The 25905-nt window shown below is 34.5% G+C and overlaps 1 protein-coding gene and 1 non-coding gene across 3 annotated transcripts; one reads left to right on the forward strand and one right to left on the reverse strand.

Annotated features, from left to right (window-relative positions):
* The first annotated feature begins 3291 nt into the window (after positions 1–3291).
* Positions 3292–19744, forward strand: br (broad-complex core protein). 2 transcript variants are annotated; one of them, XM_090108694.1, is made up of 7 exons: positions 3292–3481; positions 5607–5789; positions 8466–8924; positions 9846–9848; positions 12117–12282; positions 12408–12452; positions 19404–19744. In XM_090108694.1, exons 1-7 carry the CDS (start codon positions 3296–3298, stop codon positions 19742–19744), a joined length of 1383 nt encoding a protein of 460 aa, XP_089964820.1. In that variant the 5' UTR covers positions 3292–3295. The 2 variants fall into 2 exon arrangements, with proteins under 2 accessions (XP_089964820.1, XP_089964819.1); XM_090108693.1 differs by lacking the exon at positions 9846–9848.
* On the reverse strand, positions 5110–5193 carry TRNAL-UAA (transfer RNA leucine (anticodon UAA)). The gene has a single exon. It is a non-coding gene; the product is annotated as a tRNA-Leu (tRNA).
* Positions 19745–25905: the final 6161 nt, after the last annotated feature.

Below are 25905 nucleotides of genomic sequence, written 5' to 3' on the forward strand. Positions count from 1 at the left end.
TAAGATATCTCGATAATTATTATACGATAACCCTTTCAGCACAAGTTCAGTAAACCAAAGAATTTAATTGTAAAATTTTGGTACTTACTCGTTTTAACAAAAAAGTTGCATCATTTGAACATAGGAAACGTAATTTTCAATCAAATTAGCCGTGTGTAATATGTCTATTTTCACATAAAAACGGATCAGAATAATACTCATAAAAGGACACGTATAGACTACGGATAGTTTTGAATGTGTGGAACATTCATGGTACGTATCTACTATACATGAGCGAATTCCATCATTATTCAGTTGAGCGGTAACTCCCGTACGATTTATAAAATAAAATCACAACATGTTCTGACATGTCGTGACTTCTTGGAGCTGACTCATCTCGTTCGATAATTTTTAGTAATAAACTATGATAGGAATTCCGAACCGTTCCTAGCGATAACGACAATGTAATAAAGTCGTAGCAATGGATTGTATGCCTGTAAAGCTTTGAGTTGGCTCATATCCATACTAAGTATTAATTGTAATTTTTCCACGAAAAATTCACTTGTACCCTTGTAATAAAAACACATTATTAAAAATGAAATAAAATATTAAAAATATCTATATACAAGAGAGGGTATTTGATATATCTAGTAATATCAAATAATCACAAAAGTAATATTAACGATTCGAGTAAAGCCGAACGGTAACACCGTTAAAATAGCTTTACTCACAGTATTAAAAATTCAAATATTAATTAGTACATATTGCATAATGAAATATTTCAAAAGAAAAGTTACTATTTCAAGTAAAATGTAACGGTTGTATCGTTAATTTTAAATATCTTTATTCATGCTATTAAGTATTTAAGCATATTGAAAAATAAACTATTGCTGAAGGATTCATTAAAAACCTCAGCATTTTAAATAAAGTCCAACGATTATACCGTTGACTTTAAAGATTTTTACTCATTTTTAAGTAAAATATTATTAGAATAGATGTAAAAATAACTCACTGTACCGATCCGACGGGATACACTTTTTAACACTTTTAGCACTTGCTTTAAGCAATACTTAATACTTAATAGCACCAAGGTTGTAGTCTTGTAGACAACCTTCTCGCGGCGGAAGCTAGACGCCAATGAAAAACATCCAGCGCCCGACATTATCGTGCGCCCCGCCACCTGGTGGAGAGGTGTGCGAGAGAGATAGCATATATACAACGGAAAGAGAGGGAAAAATAGGCGGAAAAAGCTAGGTACCTTCTCCAATGAAGTAAGCTTCAAATTACGGTCAAGTGTTTAATATAGAGTTTCTTTTGCAAAGTTTTAGTAGAGAATCTTTTCTATTCATATAATATTTTTGAGATACCTATTCGGGACACGGGATATAATCATATAGGTTCTATAATTAGGTAGGTAGGTCAGTAAAAATAAATATGTACTTAAGTAAATCAGAATAGGTACATATTATATTTACTTGATGTCCTTTAAATTACAAATGATAACAATCGTAAAATTCCACATAACGTACTTTTTAGAAGCCACTTGCATAACCTAATCACAATGCATTACTCGAATCGAATCACACTGCGCAAGAGACGCAATTATCAACTTTACCGCTATTTATAAAATGGTGGTTTTCACAAAAAGATATCTTTGGTGTTTTTAAACAATTCGTAGACAATAGAACCCAGTGACCGGTGTGATAACAATGAAAGATCGAATTTCTTTCGTGATATTACGAATTAGAATATGGACCACCGTGGGTTAAGGAGAAGTTTAGTAGGTATTTGACCTATAATCTACATAATCTTAATCTTAATACTATTATAAAGGCGAAAGTTTGTATGGATGTATGGATGTATGGATGTTTGTTACTCTTTCACGTAAAAACTACTGAACCGATTACAATGAAATTTAGCACACATATAGAGTGTAACTTGGATTAACACATAGGATAGGTTTTATCCCGGAAATCCCACGGGAACGGGAACTATGCGGGGTTTCCTTTGAAAACGCGGGCGAAGCCGCGGGCGGAAATCTAGTATTATAATAATATCTACCTAACTTATATATTGTTGAACATATATTATAGACAGTTTCCTATATCTTTATGGATAGTCTTCATTAATATAGATGCGATTTGATGATTTACATATACATATGTACTTGCATGATTGCTATTGGGTATATTCAATAAGTGAACCTAGGTATCTACTTAAAAAAAACTTAAAAAATAAATATCAAAATTAAAATCATCTATTCCTGAGTGAAGTAGTCTATTTTTTTTTAGTTTTTATTTGTGATCGTTTTAATTTGGACGGAGCCAGGGTCAAGCTATGTAAAGAAATTTAGAATGTAGGATATTATTTTTAGTCCATTTACCTATTCATCGTTTATAAAACTTGATTGCAATATTATTATTAGGTAGAAAAGTAGGTAGATATCATAACTTTTTTACATCGATGCTTTACTAAAACATTATGACGTGGTATAACAGTTTTTCGTTAGCGTCCAACGTACGAGTTATGCTTAGTATGACCTAATTTATGGGTTTTATGTATTTTTTGCATTACACTAGTTTCATCACACAGGTTTGCTCGCATATACATTAGTGTAGGCTGTAGTGTAGTTTAAACATAATGATAGCATCGCGATAAAATTTCTGTTTTTTTTTGCAGGCGTCTTTGAAATTTATGCAATTTTCCAAATAAAATACGTACGTCGTACAATATTCTAGGTTGAACCTAGGATGTAACATAATGACAAAATAAGCTTTGTCTGGACTCTAATTTTGTACTAAATTAAACCTGTAATTAATTCAGATCCGCGAAAGAGTATTTTCCGTTCCTCCATGTAGAGCTATATATACTTATATTATCTAATATCTAATATATACGTAATACGTATATTATAAAGGCGAAAGTTTGTAAGGATGTATGGATGTATGGATGTTTGTTACTCTTTCACGTAAAAACTACTGAACCGATTACAATGAAATTTAGCACACATATAGAGGGTAACTTGGATTAACACATAGGATAGTTTTTATCCCGGAAATCGCACGGGAACGGGAACTATGCGGGTTTTCCTTTGCAAACGCGGGCGAAGCCGCGGGCGGAAATCTAGTCCTCTATAAACTTGCTAATAACAACCTACTCAGGTGCTAACCTAACATAATATTTTATTACTCAAATATACCTTAAATAATAAAGTATTTAGCCACATGCATTTAAATAAAAACTCCTTTTCGTTATCAAAAACACAACTAACTTTAAACCCTCCCCCAGACCCCGGACACATGACACGCTAAGCAAGATGGTGGACACCCAACACTTCTGTCTCCGCTGGAACAACTATCAAAGCAGCATCACCAGCGCGTTCGAGAACCTTCGTGATGATGAAGACTTCGTGGACGTCACGCTGGCGTGTGACGGCAAGAGCTTGAAGGCGCACCGCGTTGTGCTGTCAGCGTGCAGCCCGTATTTTAGAGAATTGTTGAAGGTAAGACTTATAGCGTATTTTTTTTGTTTAAATAATGACAGCCCTGGTAGAAATTGGTTGGCGGCAACCCTTATTTATGTTCGAAAAATGTCACCAAAAAAATCAAACCTGTTTTTAAGTCGGTTTTAAAGTTTAAGTTACTGAAAATAGCAGTACTTAGTTGGTTGTAATATGTAAAAGTATCTGTAAATTCGAGTTGATCGTTTAGGACGTTAAAAATTAACAAACCGAATACCTACCTAATTAATTATAGCACATGTGAATAAATAAATGAATGGCAATATGTATTTCTTTTTTTAAGTTATCTAATAGGTAACAAATTAATAATCACTTTTACCTATTAAAAGTATAGTCAACTCATCTAATTCTGTGACAAAACAGAATATGAAAAAAAAAACAGGTTAAACTTTATAAATTTTATTTTTATTTTTAATAGGAACATTAATCAATCTTCTATTTATCAAATGGAGCAAGTGTAATCTTAACACATATGAATTAACTCAGCGTAAAATGAGCTTAATCAAACCGCGATGACTTGTCTAATTCTGTGACAATCACCATAATTCGGTGATAGTACTTCTCTAATTTTGTTATAACCGAATTAAGTGAGTATTTATTATTTTTTAACACAAAAGTAAAAAAAAAATACAATTAATAAAAATATAAACATATTGAAAGTAATAATTATGTATTTATTTATCAATGAGAAATTATCAAAAGAGGGGAACCATAAAAAATTAATATTGGACATTATAATTGTTTGTGTGAACAGTGTACAGACTCATTTTTGACTGCAGAATATTTTGAATTGCGGATGTCAGCGTTGTTTCATTATATTTTCTATTTTTATTTTTGTCTTCCTCCATGCTGTCTAAAATAAAAAAAAATAACTCACTTAATTATGTGATAAAAAAAATAACGGACTTTTTAAAAATGCTTGAAAGCGATCCTACTTTTAAACCTGAGTAAAAATAAATATTTTCTGACTTAAACGACTAACGTATACGTACTAAAAACAATTATTTATACACGAATTGAAAATAATAAAAATTTGCTTGGTTAATTCGGTGACACTGTTTTGAGTTGCAATCTTGAAAATCGTTAACTTTTTGAACCCAGGAAATAAGGTATTATGCAAAAACAAATGAAAAATTACTAAAACCTTTATCGGTATCAACAAGAATATGTTTTTAACAATTAATTGTCAAAGTATCATGAACTTACACTCACCTTTTCTATTTAAAATTAATTAAATAATGACAGCACAGTTGCACGCTACCGGTGAAACGTCAAACATGGCGGGCGCAGTGACAAATCTCGTGATTCTTACTATCTCACCCGCACGATTTTAACAAAAGTTTGTACACGAAAAGAAGCTTTATTACCATACCATAGGGTTAATTTTAATGTATTGGATTTTACTCCTATAACGCTATAAAAGAGTCCAAACGTTGTATCTCCGAATTAAGTGAGTCACATAATTAGGTGAGTTTACCCTACGAAATGTCAACTTAAGTTAAATATTTACGAAATCTAAAGTTAGTAAGGGTACATTACACATAATATTATACGTACAAATTTGTTTCAAAATATAATTTTATAAGATAAAAAATTAAAACATACAACTTTGTCAGGTGTGGGGTTCGAACCCACGCTCCCTCTCGGGAACCAGAGCTTAAATCTGGCGCCTTAGACCACTCGGCCAACCTGACGTGCTTACACTTAGCCAACTTTGCGTAAGGTCTGGGATAAACTTAACTAACTTAGGATGAGAAATGTGGACTTAAGTTACTTTTCACATGTAACATTAGTTCATAACACTTGATACAATAAATTGGTCTTCTAAATTCTTCTTGGTCTTTATTACACTATAACATTCAGTAAGAAACAACATTTATACCTATAAGAAGACAAACTTATGACAAAAATAGGTTAATAACGTAATTTTCATGGTAATAACAATTACTTTTTTGTTGTCAAAGTATCTACCAGTCGTATAGACTAAGTGCCTATATATTTTGCATTTAAAAAACATACCTATTGCGATTAATACGCACACATCGATTATCACTATAACCACCTAATCAAATAGTTAGCCCCTGTCTAACAAAACAATCTCTTACAGTCAACACCCTGCAAGCACCCGGTGATAGTCCTTCAAGACGTGGCCTTCACGGACCTCCACGCGCTGGTCGAGTTCATATACCACGGCGAGGTGAACGTGCATCAGAGAAGCCTATCCTCGTTCTTGAAGACCGCTGAGGTGCTCAGAGTTTCTGGCCTCACGCATAATGACGATGCTCAAGGGGTAAGCTTGTAAATTTAGTTTGAAGTATACGAAAATATTATGTTAAATTATTAGTTTTTTTTTATACAAATTTATAAAGAATAGAAAAAAAATCGAAGCGGATACCGAACCCGCATCCGATCCGCATAGTCTAAAAGTTAACATGAAATTTGAGTTTCAAGAAGAATATGTGTAAAAATTAAGTATAGAATAACATCGATTTTTTAATTCGTAATATGTACCTATGTGTATAAACCTTAGATCATTAAGTATAAACTTAAATGTTTATTACTGCGGGAAAAATGCTTATATTTATAATACTTAAATTTCTTAATATTGTCTACAAATATATCTGAAATCTATAACAAGTTGTCTTTTCGGGTACCTACATACTTACATAGCATAGGTACTTAAAAAGTACCTACTACAGCCACAATATAAAATGCATCAATTCCAAAACATGTAACAATTGCACCAAAAACTTCTTTTTGCCACAAAAATAAATTAAACTGAGTAATTACAATAGATATCTACTGTCTAGACTATTCAAACATATAATAGACTATAGTAATTAACGGCCATTGTAATTTCCTTAAACTTATTTAAATTTTGATAGAATTTAGAAATTACGGTAATATGCATAAATAGTATGCATATATTATGCTATTGCATAGCTTCTATCGCGGGCCTTGAGCGCGGCGAACGAATGTAAAAATTCCGTAACGAAAAAACCTAACACCCCCCACTCCAACCGGCACAGCGATGCGATGCTATGCTTTACCGCGGCAGTCCTCGAGTGCCACACGTATTTTTTACAATTATACTAAAAATTGAAAATCTAAAAGAAACTGATACTTAATACATGAAATAGGGAAGAAACATGTACATATTACTTATCCAAGCATTAAAATTAGAATTTATATTTATGCAATTTTAGAAACATTTTTTTATAAATAATTTCAGCAATACAAATATTCATATTATTTTAATTATTCTACACAACACCTTTGCAAATACAGATGTCCTTCAGTTATAATGGTATATATATTTATACATACATATTATAATACGCAAACTAATCTATACTAATATTATAAAGCAGAAGAGTTTGTTTGTTTGTTTGTTTGAACGCGCTAATCTCGGAACTACTGGTCCGATTTGAAAAATTCTTTCGGTGTTAGATAGCTCATTTATTGAGGAAGGCTATAGGCTATATGACAGAATTAATCGTTTCGTTTACGTATTACGGCGTTTAAGAGATACTGTTTCTATGAATGCAGCAATAAATGCTTATCATGCCTACGTTTCCTCTGTACTTTCGTATGGAATCATTCTTTGGGGACAATCTTGTGATGTGCGGAAGGTATTTGTCTCACAAAAAAAATGTATCAGAGCTCTGTGCGGTTTGAACCAAAGAGACAGTTGTAGACCTCTGTTTAGTAAATTACGGATCCTTACTTTAACTTGCATGTACATAAGAGAAGTATGTTTATTTGTAAAATATCACCCGGAATACTTTAAGAAGAAAGGAGATGTAAATTCGCATATGTTGACAAGATACCAAAACAAATTACATTTCCCAACGTGTAGAATTAACAAAGCTAAAAACAGTGTAATATTTATGGCTATTAAAATATATAATAAAATACCGGACAATTTCAAGGAACTACCAGTAAACTTTTTCAAAAATAAACTGACGAACTGGTTGATGGTGAAACAATTTTATGACATTGAAGAATTTATGACTTTTAAGTAGTGTAAACTGAATAGTGTGTGATAAGTGTGTGATATAATCGTGTTAATCGTAGTGCGTTCGCGTAATTGTGAAAATTGAATTGTGTGTACATTTAAATAATTAGACTAATCAACTTTCTTTTTCAATATTTGCACACCCAATCAATGGGTAGAATGTATTAGCCACATAATATTGTAATTAAAAACATCTATAATTTGTAACTACATTCTTGCAAATAAATATAATTTGAATTTGAATTTGAATTTGAATATATAGTATATACCATCACGCTACGACCAACAGGAGAGGAGCCACGGGGGTGAAACCGCGCGGAGCGGCTAGTACTATAATATAATAGTAGAAAGTGTATTTTTGCAATAACATCATGTTTAGGTTTATCTTAGAGACTAGATGAAAATAAAATTATGATAATTTTCAGTGTATGCTCTTCTTTTAACTTTTGGTAGTAATATCAGTTTTTTTATAACGTCACAATTATAAACTATACCTAGTCTATAACTATAAAATAGTACAGCCAGACGCATAGACAAATAATGTTTCGTATAGGTACTATTAATATTTGGAAAACTCAGCCGAGTTGGTTCAGCCGTTTTCGAATAATGAGAACATTGTGTTTGGTTTTGTGTACCTAATACGAATCCTTTGTTTGGTATCTAAGTTTAGAACTGGACAATATGATTCTAAAATAATTTGTACCTACCTATTTTTTCACGGTAAATATAAAACGTTTTCTGTTCTGAAATTAACGCCTATGACGTCACAAAATTCTAATTTTAAGCAAAAGCAGTATCATATTCAACATTGCTTTTCACAACCGAAAGCTAGTCGCCATTCCATCAGCAATAGTCCTCGTACTTCTCCAAGAAGATTTTAGTATATTTGTTAACTTTAAGACAACGGGTCTATCTATAGCAAAAGCTCATTCTTAACATTGTCCACAGCCGCTCGTGCAGAGCCTGGCCCGGGCCAACACCGCGCCCTCCCCGCACACGCCGCCGCACCCCGCGCACACCCCGCACACCCCGCACACGCCGCACACGCCGTATACCGACAAGCTGGAGGAAGCCCTACTCCACCCCCCTATCCGCCGCTTGCACGCACCCCCCCGCCGCCTGTCCCGCTCCGCGGACAACTCCCCTGACGTCATCAAGCGCGCCCGCCACGATAATAACAACGATCAGCCACAAATACACGACTTTTCCACCAAGAATCCCCTGCTGAACAACACAAGAGCTCACGAACAGCCTAATAACGGGAATGGAGTGTCGAATTCGCTGTCCCCGTCGCCGCGGCTGATGGATGAAGTCAAGAACGAGCCGCTGGATATGATCTGCCCGACAAACGCTGATATAGATCGCAGCAATGATGACACGCCGCCGCACTCCCATCATAGACAAATGGTAAGAAATCTTCGATTTGTAATCCCTCAGTCCCCGGAATCACAGACACAATAGAAAATCTATTGTCGCGGCCCGATCGGGCCGCTCGGTGGTCATGAGTTAAGAATCTCTATTGCAAATGCTTGATGTCGTATTATTGTTAGTGGATACCTATGGGAGAGTAAGTTGGGATTAGAATTTAAAATATTCAAATAAATTCAATCTAATTGAGATCCTTTAAAACGAAATACATAATTAACTAGCGGTCCGCCCCGGCTTCGCCCGTGGTACATATTTACGTTTTCTCTACATAAAAACCATCCTCGTACTTCAAGGAATATAATAAAAAAAGAATTATCGAAATCGGTTCAGCCGTTCTCGAGTTATGCGCTTACCAACACATTTTGCGATTCATTTTTATATATAAGAAGAAGATTATTATTAAAAATACATACGGTCGAATTGAAAACCACCTCCTTTTATTGAAGTCGGTTAAAAAATATCGGATTTTAACGAAATACATTTTATTAAAAAAATATCTGATTTTTTTGCTAAAAAACTTACCTTTAACGTAAATTGATTTTATTTCAAACAAAATAATCATTATCATGCTAATTATATGAACCTCCTTACATGGTTCGAATTTAAACCTCCTATATATAAGGCTCTTCAATAAATAAAGATTGAAGAAAAAATATGTTCCAATTCCGTCTTCACCACTGATTAATGTAAACATAATTTACTAATTAAATTCCAACGCAATTATTTCATGAAACGCGCCAATCAAAAAGTAAAAAATTGACACTTGTAGCTTGTTATCTTATTATTCTTATTGCTACTAATTAATTATCAAATAAAGTTATCCCAAGTTCGATCTTATTATAAAATCACTTGTGGGGAATTCACTTTGATGTTTATTTAATTGGAGGGTAGAAATAGAAGGGAGTATCAAACTACCCTCGTTTTTGTACTTAATTACTATTTGGGTTTAATTAATATTTTCGTTTTTTAATTACAGTGGACGTTGCATGAATAGACTTTATGTAAATAAACATTTGATAAACAGTTTTTACCGCAATACAAATGTTAGAATGAATAAAAATGCACTTTATGTTGAATTGTAGGCTGCACTTAACCGATAATTAATTATCATGAAGTTAATTTCCCCTACTTTTTTTTTATTTAACTTAATTAATAAATTATTAGGTTATGAAAAAATATAATAATATACAGAGCGTCTAAAAATATCATCATTCATAGTTCTTACAAAAAAAAATGAAAATTTGGCGCCAAAAGTCCGCCATTTTAAAATCAACTATTTAGAATATTCAAACATTTAAACGTAACCAAACTAAAGCCTGTAATATAATAAGACCCAGTACATTCTATAGTGTTCTATATCCTTAGAAACACATCCAAAAACATAACGTCAATCAAAATATCTCGCATTTTTCTAACAAGCGATTATCAGTATCATTGTATGCAATACGACGCTGAGTATTCGTTGATAGCTTCCGGGTACTAGATTCATTCAGCCAAGGTCAAAAAGACAGGAAACTGTTTAACTATTTAGGGGATACGTTGATTACAATCACGATAGTCAATTTAATTTTGCTATCTTTCGACTTCATTGATGTGAGATCTAATCTACCTAATATGATAAAGCATTTGTGAAGTTTCGAGAATTGCTATAGATTTTTTAAGAAATTCATTATAATTTTTAATTATACTTATATATTATTAGATATAATTTAAGAAATTATGAATAATATATTGCTTCGACTGAATATTAAAACTTGGTTCTAATTTCATAATCTATAGTTAAGTTTAGCGCCTTCTTACTCTTAGTGACTATAATATATTCCAAAAAAATAGGATATTATGGTCAAGCTATAATAAAAAACAAAGAAGCATTTAAACAACGAGAAAACAAATACTAATTAATAAGGTTTTTTTTAAGTTATCTTAGGTCTTGAGCAATATTTAACGGTTTCGCAATATTTTTGAAAAATAAATAAGTATGTACTAACTTTTATCCATTTAGATATAAAAAATAATCACAAAACGATATCGGTACATGTACTACTTTTAACTAGTTTTAAGTAGTTAATACTATAACTATTATTATGACAATGATGGCAGTCATAAAAAAAATTGTTTTGATAAAAATAGTAAATCATGATGTAATATTGATTTAATATTATTGAATCAGCTTAAATTCGCACAATACCTATAAATTTTCCTCTATTGATAAGAACAGCTTAGGATAGATGTAAATATGTATTTCTTTTTCTTAAAAAACAAAGCATATTGGAACACTAATAAATTAAAATATTTTTTTTAATCAGTTGGTAATAGAAAAATATGTATTTCATCTATCTTTTTTTATTGTTTAACTAGCGGTCCGCCCCGGCTTCGCCCGTGGTACATATTTACGTTTTCTCTACATAAGAACCATCCTCGTACTTCAAGGAATATAATAAAAAAAGAATTATCGAAATCGGTTCAGCCGTTCTCGAGTTATGCGCTTACCAACACATTTTGCGATTCATTTTTATATATAAGAAGAAGATAAAACTTAAACTGTTATTTTATTCAGTAAATCTTATCCAGTATCGATATCAAAGACAACTATATATTGAAGTACGCATTTCTTATCAAAGCGTTGATTTTCAGAGCAAAGCTTAGGCACAAAAAGTTATTACTAAGTTAGATTGCTCGTCTAACTTTAATAGTTCGAGGCTGGTTTCCCCAGAGATAAGTTGTCCTGCCTATATAATAATGTATATTTCCTTAAGAACTTGGAATTTTATGTAATTGTGTATAAGATTATAAAAATTCTTGTATTATTTAGTTTTTAGTTATAAAAACGTACTTGACATTAAAAAAAAATGTTAAAATATAGGTACTTATTGATTATTATATGCTAGCTGTCCAAAAAAGCTTTGTTCCTTAATAACTTTCTTCAAAAAAACAAAAATCATCAAAATGGGTCCACTTGACATTAAATTATTTATGGTTAGCCAGCCAAATACTTTTTTATAGTTAATTATAACAATTACCGAGAAAATATAATCTTATCAAATGTACTGCAGTAGTTTAACTATCACAATTCAGCATCAAATTACGAGCGAAATCTAAACGCTCATAGATTAAGTACTAAACAGATATTCAACGGTTATAGACTTTAATGCCTATACTTGTTTGCCTCAGGGAGGGCCGCCATCCCGCGGCAGCTCCGCCGACGCCGACGACCGCACGCCACCGCCTCAGATGCCACAGCCGCCTTTCATATCGCCAGCCGACACTAAAATATTTGGCCCATCACACAACTTTAACTACCCAATGTCGCTCACTGACCCATCGTCTACATTGGCCGGTAGGAATTACTTAATTTACTGTCTTTTACTTACTTAAATAGTTATGAATTTTTAAATTGATATGTTGAAATATTTCTTGTTGCAAAACTTAAGAAAGATTTTTGAGGTCATGTAATAATTTCAGGTCTGCAGAGTCCCCTGACTGACAACATCGCTGGCACATCACAAGGTGAGTAACGGCTTGTCTAGCAACAAGTTTATTTTATGCATTACCAACATATATTGAACCAAACGATATTTTTAATGCACTGTCTGTCGTATGCCACCATCACCGCTTCCTCTCTGCTCTGTCATTATTAGGTTTATATATCATTATTAGGTTTTTATATTTAAAATTGTATGAGGCAATTATCACGTGACATATTCTAATATATATGTATATTAATATATCTCCTCCTAACCTGTATATGTCTTCATTTTGTGCTCTGTGTTCTGTACTCAATATTAATGTTAGCTTATTGTGTTATGGTTCGATGGACATCCGTAGCAGGCACAAAGTAACCAAAGTTAGTCGGACTGTCGGCTCTGTGACACGAGTATTGATCATTGAACCAAAACGCAACGTGCCGTGCATGTTAATGTATTGTAACTATAGTTTAATGTTTACTTTACAAACGATTGCTAGCTTGTTTTATAGATGTGTCTTGAAAGTATTAGGACGATCCCTCCTCCCACTACTCCCGATCGACCTCCCGAAATTTTATTTAACCCGCCTTTATTTTTAATTTCTTTTCTTTTCCAAATCATTAAAATATGCACTTAACATTGTACTATACAATTGGCTATAAATTAAAAAAAAAACAACGTGCAAAAGAAGAAAAAGAAGAAAATCCGATATCGTAACGTCGCGAATTTGACAAAATTTTACAACTAAATTATTTAAACGCTCCCATGAATCATTCATATTTCTTAAAACAGTCTCGTATTACCCTCAATCATAATTGTCTTGGGAAATAACGTTGGGGCACACAAGATCAGACAATGGAATTTAGCAATGGTTTTGTGGTATCAGTTTATATTAAAAAGACATTTCATTGAAGAAATACTAACGCTTTTGTTCGAGATATCCGAAACCGCACTCGACGACGCGGCCGCCGTTTGTTATGAAAACAATGATTTCATCAATCATGGCTGAGCTTTACTAAGACGTAGGTCGAATTAGAGAAACAAAATTATGCGTACTAATACCGCTTGGCTATCGGCGCGTCGGATGACTATCATCAAAGTGGGGGGTGGCGGTGCTTGTAAAGTCGAGAGGCTACGATAGTGAGTGCATTAAAAGTGCGTTCGGAAGCTTCCATGGGGTTAACTGCTTGTGTTGTGACCAGGTGGCGCCCGCACCCCCCAGGAAGAGTACCGATGCGAGCCCTGTAACAAGAGCCTGTCCTCCCTGACGCGGCTCAAACGGCATATACAAAACGTTCACATGCGACCCTCCAGGGAGCCCGTCTGTAACATTTGCCGGCGCGTATACTCCAGCCTGAATAGCTTGAGAAACCACAAGTCGATCTATCACCGCAAGCAGCAAGCGCCCTCCGGCCAGGGCCCGTTCTACCCGGTCAATTGACGCCAGAAACCGTTGCCATACACGTTGCCATTCGAAGAAACCGAGCTGCCATCCTAACCACCTAAAACGCCATACTCTTGCCCGTAGACCTTTGTTAAGTTTAAAGAAATTATGTAACGCGATATGTTCCTAACATGTACATAGCATAGTTTTACGTGTATCTTGCATGCGCATTGACCTATATAATGTATGTATACTGCGAGCTGCGGCGCCCGCGCTCGCACGCTCGCTCCTGGAACCAATTGGGACACCCGTGATCGGTACACGCATAACTACCAACGTTTTTAAGCGCATTAGTCAATTTCTTTCGAATCACGTTAAATTGCCTCTACGACAGGTTCGAAACGCCAAACGGCGGCACTGTCTGTGCCAATTGGTTCCTCCGGAATGGGACCTGTCGGATGCGAGCGGTGGTGTTGGTGTGCCCTTTCCCTGGGGGTGGGTGTGTATTGACTAATGCGCTAATGTTGGTCGTTATGTGTGGCGCAGTGGGGCCGCTGGGCGCGGGGCACCGCTGCGAGGTGTGCGGCAAGCTGCTGTCCACGCGCCTCACGCTGAAGCGGCACACGGAGCAGCAGCACCTGCAGCCGCTGCACTCGGCGCGCTGCTCGCTGTGCCACAAGGTGTTCCGCACGCTCAACTCGCTCAACAACCACAAGAGCATCTACCACCGGCGCCAGCGCGCGCCGCCGCAGCCGCAGAACCTGTCGGCCGACAAGCCGCCGCACGCGCCGCTCGCGCCGCACGTGCCGCACGCACCGCACGCGCACCCCGCGCACCCGCAGCACGCGCCGCCCGACTTCTACAAGTTCAAAGACCAGTTCAACGTCTAAGGCGGCTCTCTCTCCTCTCCGTTCGTTTTAGTGCATTTCCTTTCTCTGTCTGTAGGGCGCGGGGTGTGAGGCGCGGGGCGCGGGGCGCGGGGCGCGGGTGGCGTGACGCGGGCGACTCTCGGTTGAATTGTAAGCGCGCGCCCGCTATGTGCAATACCGCATTGAACGATTCCTGAATTTTTACACTATGTTAAATGTGCGACAATAAGGCGAAGAGAAAATTAATATTTTGAAAAAGAGAAAAATCTTGGTGCTGTAAATTTATATATTAGGCTTAAATTTATAAAATGAAATTGAACAGTGTTCGTTGTGAGCGACAAAAGAGGCGTATCGTTTTAACGTTGTGTTCATTTTTCGGCGTTTTGCAATTTTATTTATTCTGTATTTTACCTTCATGATCTCACTCTTAGATATTTATACGAGATTACTAAAAATTCTATTTAAAAAAATAAATAAAATTATATACGCTGATATATAATTGGCTAATGAGGCTTTTGATTTTTTTACTATTAATTTTATTAAGGTGTTTTCGTTTTGACTGTAAGACTGATACTTTCAGAAAATACATAGCACCAATAGATAAGGATTACAAACGCACCACTAGGAAACAACCGGCCACCGACAAGATACAACTCACATATCCGCAATAGTCCACGACACAACACAACACAATATGACACAACACACGACACAACACAAACTGAACTTCCGCGTCGACTCTACTGAATCTAGTCGACTCTTCTTCACTTCCGCGATCGAGGCATAGCCAGCAATGTGCCATGTAAAGGAATCAATATTATGGCTATTTTATATTTTTATTTAGATTATATAAGTCTTTCATCACTATCAATGTGTTCGTTTCGTCGATTTTACTATTTTTATAATCGGCTTCTTTTAAGTTTACACAATTTTTATCACATAATTTTAAAACGTTATTTTTAATTTCAAATTTATTATTGATATTAAACGTAAAATAGATGATAATTGTAAAATCTTAGTAATTCTCAGTGTTAAATGTTCCTAAATTTGAACAGTGTGAATTTTTTGATTACTCTAATTCATATAAATCCTGCTTGCCATAGTAAATAATAAAATACAAGTTTGTTTTATGCAAATAGAGTAGACATACGTTCCGGAGGTCTAGGTTCAGAATGACCTAGCTATAGTCGTTTCTTTCTCCACGTGTACCATACCTTAGTATATTTTGAACAAAATTTGAACATAGTAAAGGATTCGTTTAAGAGCAACAGTTTCGGAACATTACACTTTCTGAACCTAGACTCAAAGCACAATTTATCGATGTGAATATTCTAGTTAAATACATCACCATTTCGAGTCAATAGATGTCGCTTAAACCAATTTTCTTTTATAGCCGTAAGGAATATATTATGTAAGTGTAAACACATAATTTATTGTATGAATATACATATTAAGTAATTATTAGTGCCTGCTTTACATATTGTTTTCTATTATTCGAAAAAAGACATATTTTGCGTACTTCTAATTCTATTAGAAGTTGTGTTCGAAACACATTAACTAGGGGGTTACTGCTATTTAACACGTATAAGAGGCTTCCTACATATTTTAATACTATATGTTATAAGATTATGTTGTTATTACTAGATGCATAAACGCTTAGCCACTACAATTTGTTTAGTTGTTTATAAGCTTTATCTTAATATTTTTAAACGAATTGGAAGACTAGAGATTTGGTGCTAAATTGGTATGATGTTCGTATTAGAAAAAAAATTGTTAAGAAAAACCATTGACGGAGGCTAAATTTAAAAAATTTCGCGACATTCCGAGCGACGACCGTTAAGTTTTGATTTGCTGTTTGCAAACTTTCAACGTAACATAGTAGTTGTTGTTTTTGTCTAGTAATTTTAGTGATAGTTTCTATTGTTAATTTGGGTTTTGGGGATTAAGTTAGTTGACTATATAGATATAAGAACATTTTATCTGAATTCATAGCGATAATAGTATGTTCTATATGTTTAATGAATACAGGGATGTGCTGCAGATTACAGCAGTACGGTTTGCGCGGAGTATAGATATATTTATACTCTGTGGATTATTTATTTGGCTATGTTGGCGAGCACTAGATGTTAAAAAATTATTTTGAAAAAAATCAAAATTGCCAAAATTAATAAGCGCTATAGACTGATTAGACTAAGTACGCGATTGTACACTATTAGGCGTATTTCTAGGAATGTACAATTATTTATTAAATTTTATATAAAGTCAGAAGCGTAACTCGTTTCGGTTGGTATTAATTCAAAATTTGTGATTTGATGATCTTGTTTTTTGAAATTTTTTGTTCCTAGTTGCAAAGTTTTATGGGATCTCCGACCTCGTTGCTCGTACCACGAACATTTGTTACGTGACCGTTCATTTCGACATCTTTCAAGTAGGTATTTTGAACTAAAAACGGTTACAACTTGTTAACTATTTCAATTTAGGTAAGTGTTGTAACATTCCCACCTTTGAACAGTACAACGATATTGAGGCTATAATATTATTTCTATGAATGCGATTACACGTATTTTTAAAGTACCTTTTCCATGACGCGCTTGGTCTGATCGCATTGAAGATGTTCCTATATATGATTTCATGGGAATATATCTAGACCATGATAAATACTATATAGTTCATTGTATAGATAAGGAAAGACGGTTAGACACAGTTGAAGATGTGGTAGTAACAAATATTGGTGGTACAGGCGAGGTATTGTGTGTTTTACTGGGCGAACTACATCGTGTTCTTGGAGCAGGACACATCCCTGTCAAAACTACATTAGTTAGGAATTTTAGCAAGTTTAAGACTGTTTTTGTGACCTGTTTAAGTTTTTATCTTTCTATCATGTTAAGGTATATTTTTTTCGAGTCACGATATCGTGGAGACCTTAATCGATGTGTTCTTTATACTTCTTGTTGGCGTTTTTACTTATTTTATAAGGAATCTAAATTAATTTATTGGTTGTTGTATTAAAATTTTATTTTCTTTCTTAAATTATTGTTCTACTGCCTTTAAATCTAATTATTTTTGTTGATCGGCATCAGTGTAATGCAGTCCATTAGATGTTTAGTAGAAATTGTGCCAAAAATTGTTTTTAATTTGTCTTCCATTGACCTGTAAGGTTATAGATTGGCTACTAGTTTAGGAAACGGAAACGCCTGATTTCAATAATGGGCTGCACACCACAAAACCACTACGTAGATCAAAACATTGTCAAATATGTATAAATAGATTTTTTTTCTCTTCCTTAATTTTAAATTTTTAAACCTTAAAACTACTCATAAAGTGTAATTGTAATCGTTAAACCGAACTTCATAAATCCTAATATTGATGATAATGGCGTTTTTAATAAAAACATATACAAAAATTCCCGTTAGTTTCATTGTACTCTCCTGTAGCCGCTTGTTACCGAGTGCCGTAGATAGAGCGCGTTCCGACTGCTTCCTTCGGCGAACCATTGCATGTCTAACACTCCATCGGCCACTCTGCTTAGCCATCATTTATTTGTTTCCTTTAATTCAATTTTTATTTATTCATATTTTAAAACACTTTATTTCACTTTTTTGTTTTCGATTGAGTTCCAAACGAGTCAGCTAGGCGATAACCGAGTTTTTTTCATTTATCGCGAGCGGGGAGCAACCCCATATTTTTTTGTTTTTTCGATTTGTTTGCAGGTAAAAAATTATTCTCCTGTATGCAATGCCCAAAGGTGCTATGCTCGAAGGCATCCCTGAAACGGCATATCGCGGACAAGCACGCGGAACGGCAGGAGGAGTACCGCTGCACTATTTGCGAGCGAGTGTACTGCTCGAGGAACTCGTTGATGACTCATATATATACCTACCACAAGTCGAGGCCGGGAGAGGACCCGAGCCGATTTTTTTAGTGACTACTCGGACGGAGTTGGCGCGGCGAGCGGCAGAAATCATCTAGCAAAGAGAACCACCAAGCCAACCAGCCAACAGCTATACATTTCAACACTGAAAAAGGTTAGAAAATGTTCATAGAAAAACAAACTAATGCTGATACCATTGATAATAGATGAGATAGGTTAAGGTTCTTTCTTAAGTTTGTTCCTTTTTTTGTTAATTTACTTTTTTTTTGTTTATTTTTTTTATTATTTCTATGTTAAGCCCCCAAAGCCCCTCTCCCATCGGGTTTCGCAGTTTTGACGTTGTTGTGTTGCTTGGAGCATGCTTCTATCATTTTTGTTATTACGTGTTATTGTGTCATTGTGGTTGAGAGAATTTCTTTAAATTTTTCAATATCAAACCTCGTGATTACTGTGTAGTTAGTCAATGTGTACAGTGCATATTAGTATGAATATTTCTATTGTACATGCTATATATTTACAAGCTTTAAAGAATTCTAAATTTCATTATTACTATACCGGAACAAGGAGAGGATAATTAAATTGTATTATGTCGCGTCATCAGCACGAGAGAGAGCTTTGCGGCGATTCCTTCAACGAATGCTTTCAACAAATTCTGAGCGTGTAAAAGGTAAAACAAGCAATATTATTCCAAAATTTGTATTGACATATTAATATCTATTATCTGTTCCACCATGTTCACTGTATTTGCTGTAGTCTTGTCGTTTCCTAAATCCTGGTCAATTGAAACGCAATAGTCTAGGAAGCGCCGCAAGATTCCGCTCGTGCTGGGCGCCAAAGCGAACCCCGTACATGTTCCCGTTTCGTTTACAGCTGTACCGCCCCTCCGTATGCCCCCGCCCACCGCCGGCGGGATCAACGAGCCGCAAGAGTGTCCCTACTGCCGCAGGACGTTCTCTTGCTACTACTCCCTGAAGCGACACTTCCAAGACAAGCACGAGCAGTCCGACACGCTGTACGTGTGCGAGTTCTGCCACCGGCGGTACCGGACCAAGAACTCGCTGACGACGCACAAGAGCCTGCAGCACCGCGGCTCCAGCGGCATGCTGAAGCGGCTGCTGAAGACGTCGGCGCTGCACAGCGCGCTGGCGCCGGCGCCGCACCACCTGTTCGACCTGGGCGCCGAGCACCCGCAGCTGCCCGGCCTGCAATGACCGCAGCCGACCGCCTGAGCCGCCCGCGACCACCATGTGCAATATACGGACGATGCCAAAACGCAGGACTCTGCCGCATTTTATTAATTTTTAATTGTGTATTATAAGGGTAGGAAAATATTGACGTTAGGTTTAAAAATGAACAGTATTGTTGCGACGCGGAGTCGCGTAGGGTCTTCGAGATCGGCCTCCGCGACGCGGGCCTCTGCGAGATCGACGTTCGAACGGTGTTCAATATGACAATGTAATTCAGAGCAATACTAAAGTATTCATATTTTCTAGTACTGCCAAACGATGCCAACTATGTTCTAAAGAGAATATAACATTTTATAAAAACAATTTTCGATAAATTAAATGTCTAGTGTCAAATTAGAATCGGTAACTGTACAAAACGGAACGTACAAATTTTTAACAGTAAATTAACAAAGAAAATATTTTTTAAAGAGACTTTTTCGGATCGCCAAATCTAAATTTAAATACAAATTATTTAGAAGTTAATAACCAAAATTTAAGATAAAAAATTAAAAAAAAATAATGTTGTTAAATAAAATTTAAAGACTTCTTAGAATCTTCGAAAGTACAAAAGTGTTGACGTCTATTTGAACAATATTTGTAATCTATTTTGGCTTCGGTAATGATCAATGTGTAAGTAGCCGTGCCTTCGTTCGTCTTCATGCCATTAAAACGTTGGTAGGGATTTCCGAACTGTCATGTGGGATGGGATGTGCGATGTGCGAAGGTTGGCAGCGACGCGCCTCGCCTCGCTAGCCGCATGGGGTGACAGAGAAGGCCGCTCCACAGGCGCCTTCGGTTGCGGGTCTTCGACGTGCGTCTGTTCGATCGTATACGTGCGCATGATTGCAAATCATGTAACAAAATTAAAGTTTTCTTCTGTATAAATTTACTTAGATGTTAGGTATTCATTAACATAATTATATTTAATACGTATCCATTTTCGGATTTCTCTCTATGAGTATAGTGGTTTCTTATTTAAATGTCGACCAACGTAGCGGACGTCTCGTTAATGAAAATTTATTAGATTATTATTAATATTAATTAATTATTACTATTATATTCTCAAAATTAAAATCTTAAGGTCAACCATAAGATGGCTGCGGATTGTAAAAAATATTTTATTTACTTATATTGTAGGAAATTGCTTGGATACGCATTTGTCTGAATATACAAGACGTACATATCTAATCAGGGTTTACACGGACGAATTCATTTAATATCGTAATATTGAAGATCAATATTGAACATATCACACGCAACAAATATCTATACAAGTATACATAGAGCAGGAAATAAGTATTCAACACAGTGATAACTCACAAAGCCAAAGAAAATTTAATGGGGGATATTTTGCCGACTTGCATTTATTTCTTTTAGAATTAAACATTCTGAAAAAAGACGATAAAATTTGTGCCATATCTCAAAAATTAATCTAAAATTAAACAAAATGATCATATCAACGTAGAAGTGAGAGCGTTTCAGAAACCTTTTCACGAACCAATTAAAATGCAATGAGATAATGCGGAGTTACTCAGTTATCAATGCACTTGTAGATTACATCGTTAACGTTTAAGTTTTTGCATTTATTTTGAACTCTTAATTATTTAATTTCGTCGAGTGCGAGTATGTACTTTAAGATTATTTGTTTATTTTCTTTTTCGGAATGTTACATGTTCTTTGTGATATAAATTTATAAACTTTATTTGGTTTAGATAATTTAAGTAGTACGTACGTAATCAGCTCGGATAGATCGATCCGGACGGCTTAAGCTTTTATAAAAAGTTAGTTTATTTTGAAATGGTATCCCCATTGTACCTCCATTTTCGTAATACCTCAGATATTTTGTTTTTTATTAATCTTTATTTCTTGTTACTGGTTAGATTCCGACAGATGAGTGAAACAGTTCGGGAATAAATCATCATAGCATCATTTAGAGAGCTTAGTGAAGCAAGCGGGTAGCGTGAATTGTATATATGTTATAAGTTAGTGTAACAATCGTGGCAATCGTCGATCGGGAATATCGCCTCGTGATATTATTAACTAAATAGTGTTTAGATAAAATCATTAACGGAAAGGATTTTTATATATTCTACTAATCGATTTATTGATAGTGACGTAGTCTTTTTAGTGTTTGAGTTTTATTGTTTTGCTGTGCAATTATTTTTGAAACGTCGGCTGTTTAAGCTTATTGTTAGACGCTTTTGTTGGAGGACTTTAGGAAATCCTAATCTATCCGCTAATTTCGTTTGTGATTCCAAATTTCTTGTCCAAATTATTTGATCTCAGTTGTCAGCTGCGAATTACATCAAATTGGAGTCAGCCGTTGGTTGTTAGGCTTTAAGTAATCGTTAAGTTTGGTTATGTGTCGGCAAATTGTAGGTACCGCAGCTCAAAATTATAAGAACGATAAAAAAATACAGCGAAACACAACAAAAAGTTATTATTTGCAATTTATACCAAAACAATGCATTTTTATATAAGATGATAAGTGAGAGAACTTCTTTATAATTAAACGTCGTCTCGATTAACATGTTAATTTCGCTTTTTCGCCACTTTATTTATATTTTAAGTTAAATTGAAATATGTTTAATGAACCGACTGTGTTACTAATATAGGTAATGCACAATATCAGCAACGGAATGCCTTCAGACAGTACAACTAGCAATAGCCTAAGTAAATAACTATATACTTTTTATTACGGCGGCTTTGGGACAGCGAGGTACAGTCGGCAGCGTAAGCGTGTCGAGGAAATTGTCGCTTTAATATATTCTACGTATTTGTATGAAGTTTAGGAATAATAGCATATAAGTGTATGCGACGTCTTACCTCCTTGATACGCTCACATTGTTGACTGTACACCGCCCGATATATTTTAAATATTTCAGCAAAGAATTTTAAATATTTCTATAAAAAAATATCAGTCCCCACACCGTCTTTGACAGTATTTTATAAACTTTTGCATACCTAACTGCCAACACGTTTAAATTTATTTTTGAACCATAAATCTTAATATATAATTGTGTATTTAATATTGAAGATTTTTAATCGATTTACAAGCTCACAAAACTTCACAAACATTTTTGCTTCTAATATAAGTATTACCTCCAATAATGTTAAGTATTATAGACAGAATGTGTCGCTTAATTTTATATATAATATAGTCGGAATGGGTCTCCTGTGTTACGATTATTTGATTCGACTGGTATACGTCGTATTGTAAGTTTTATCGAATCAAATAATGAACGCGATTGTATTTTATCGTCTCCAGTTTTGAACGACAAGAAATAATATTGAACTGTACATTTCGTAATCTACTGGGTGGAGGCGTATGGATTGAAATCTGCAGCGAAGTATGAAAAAGTAGTAAGCGAGCATTTTCCCTTTAGTCGTATAAATCGCTTGATTAACAGGTTTTTCCACCTACATTAATGAAAACGACAAAACATGCTTGTCAAGTATTCGTGTACTAATTTTCATGCTTTGGCGCAGCGGCCACAGGAGACAAACTTTACGTTTACAGGATGAGTCAATAACACGTGATCGTTTATATTTATGATACAATAATTATAGATATTGTAAAAATCTAAAATATAACATTTGTTACATAGATTCTTCCCATACACACATTATTTTGTTATCCATTTCCATATTTAAAATGCAATAGTTTATCTGGCAACGGTTTAATCTGTGGCGTTTGTGACGTCACACGCTAAACCGCCGCCAACCGGTACGCAATAGTTAATTATTTTAAATAATTTTTAATGCTCGATCAGGAACGCGGTTTCCGTTTTAAGAATAAATCGACTACAAGTAAAGTTTAGGATAAAAATCGCACCGACTTATCGACTTCTATTGATCACTTGTTTTGCTGACAGTACTTTATAGTTTGTTATCTTTCAACGTTGTTCGATAGCTGTGCAACCGATCCGTTGTTGTTTTTTGATATCGATTTATAAGTCGTTGAAATTTCTATTCTCGAGTCCGTAAAGTATATAATATATGTCGTTATATTCTTAAGTCCATAGCTTTAATATTTACAGTATCTTCCACTATATTGTAATTATTATAAATACATAGCAATAGTTCCCAATCAGCCACAATACCTCAGTAATTATAACAAATAACTAGCAGATTATTCTATAATATGGAATGTTTATCGTTAAATTATCATACATCCGTTATCTGTTATTACTTTTTTTTGTTATAGAAACGTTACTCTCTTAAGTACCGTGTAAAAGGCCTACCGTTACTAATTTTGTGGAATACAGACACCTAAAATGGCTAGTGAAAATATTTTATCTGTATTCAACAAAATGTACACGAAGAAAATTTTTCATAAAAATTGCATCGCTTTTCGCGCCCTTTTTTTCCCGCTTTTATTTGGTCGAGGCCAGTGTTGCCAGTTTACGGTACATTTTTGATAATCTGCTGATTAACTAGTTACATAAATAATAGTTCCATAAATCAAAGTGCACTTACGTCTTGTAAAAATAAGAATTACTTTATTATATATGTACTATAGTCCCGCGGTCCTGGTCGAGCTATCGTTGAAACCCGTCTGCAGTAACTATATAAAAAGTATTTACAATATACCCACTATTGACATACGATTTATTGCTAGAAATAACTTTTTATCTACAGAAAATGAGACAGTGGGCCGATTTTGCCGAAAATAAATAGCGCTTTTAAAATGCCAAATATTTTTACGTGTAGAATGGCGAACTGACAATACGTTACAGTACTTGAGCTCTAAAAATCAAATAATAAGTTTTGAGCACACGTAGATACGCATTTATGCTATAATATTAAGTTTATTCAAATTTACATCATAATATTTATTGGTAATTTAATACATTTTATTTATTAAAATATTTAAATAATTTAAAGAAAATCGCACTGTACTCGATTGTACATCGATAACGGTAGCGAATTTACACTAAAATTTAAGATAATTTTACACATACATTTTACTATATTTTACAATGTGTGCTTATCTTGTACTGTACTTAGTTGAGTTAGTAATCTGTCGATGCAGGCCAAGCCTTTTAAATTTATTTTCGCCATAGTGATATAGATAATAAAGTTTATGTTAATAGTTCTATCTGTTTTTAGTAAAATCGCGCCACTGTTACTTGTTATGCTTCATTAACTTTTATACACAGAAATATTTTTTTATGAAAGCAATTTATATGTGAATGTTAATTAAGTGGCAATTCTAATTTTAACTGCACTATATTTTTGCTGACACGCTTAGTTTAAGATTTTTAAGTAATTTAATGTATGCACGATCTGCGTTTAGTATCGATATTTTTTTTTTCTTTTTATCTTTTATAAGATTGTCTTAAGTGGTACGTACCCTCGATTCATAGAAACATACACATTTATTAATTTATTGTATTTAAAAATTTTATCGAGCGTATGTGACATTTATGACCGATTTGCCTCAAGAAATATTGCGTTAAACGTTATAGTTTGCCATCGTTGAAAAAGGAGAAATATGTTTTTAAAAATACATTTAGTTAGAACGTTTTGTTATTGATTGATGTTCAGGAACGTGAGTGGAGGGTGTAAAAATGTTTCATAGTATTGTGTATGAATCGATAAGGTAAGATAGGACCGTATTATCGGCTCTAGGGAGTTAGAAGTCCTCTACGATTCGTTGTAAGGGCATCTTCAGTGAAGACACTTAAAGTACTATTGTTGTAGATTGTATGGAATTCGACTGTATTGCTTTTTATTATCACTAAAATATTGATGACCCTGCATTCATTGACGAACACTCAAAAGTAAGATGATAGCTTGGTCAAAGTTTGGCAAAACAATGCATATTATTTACATAACTATATAATTATACTAGAATAAGCCACAAAATAATTAAACACATAATATTATAACAAAGTTACTTACCCAAGTTCCCACTTCCCGGCTTTATTTTCCCACCAAATTTTCTAATAAATCAACTGTCAATTTACGTTCCGTCAATCTTGACAGCTACGGGTTGCGTTCAACAACAGAAGTATTTTAGATGTGACAATTAAAATGTAACACATCGTTGCATAGTAAAGTCTGTTATTATTAGTTAAAACATGAAGGAAAAATCACAGTATTTTAGTGGTAATAAAATGGTGGTGTCTTTACTTGTTTTG

The sequence above is a fragment of the Colias eurytheme genome, chromosome 13 (genome assembly GCF_061535395.1).
Source record: "Colias eurytheme isolate Ceu_HAF_F1 chromosome 13, ilColEury1 Martin Lab GWU primary, whole genome shotgun sequence".
Lineage (NCBI taxonomy): Eukaryota > Metazoa > Arthropoda > Insecta > Lepidoptera > Pieridae > Colias > Colias eurytheme.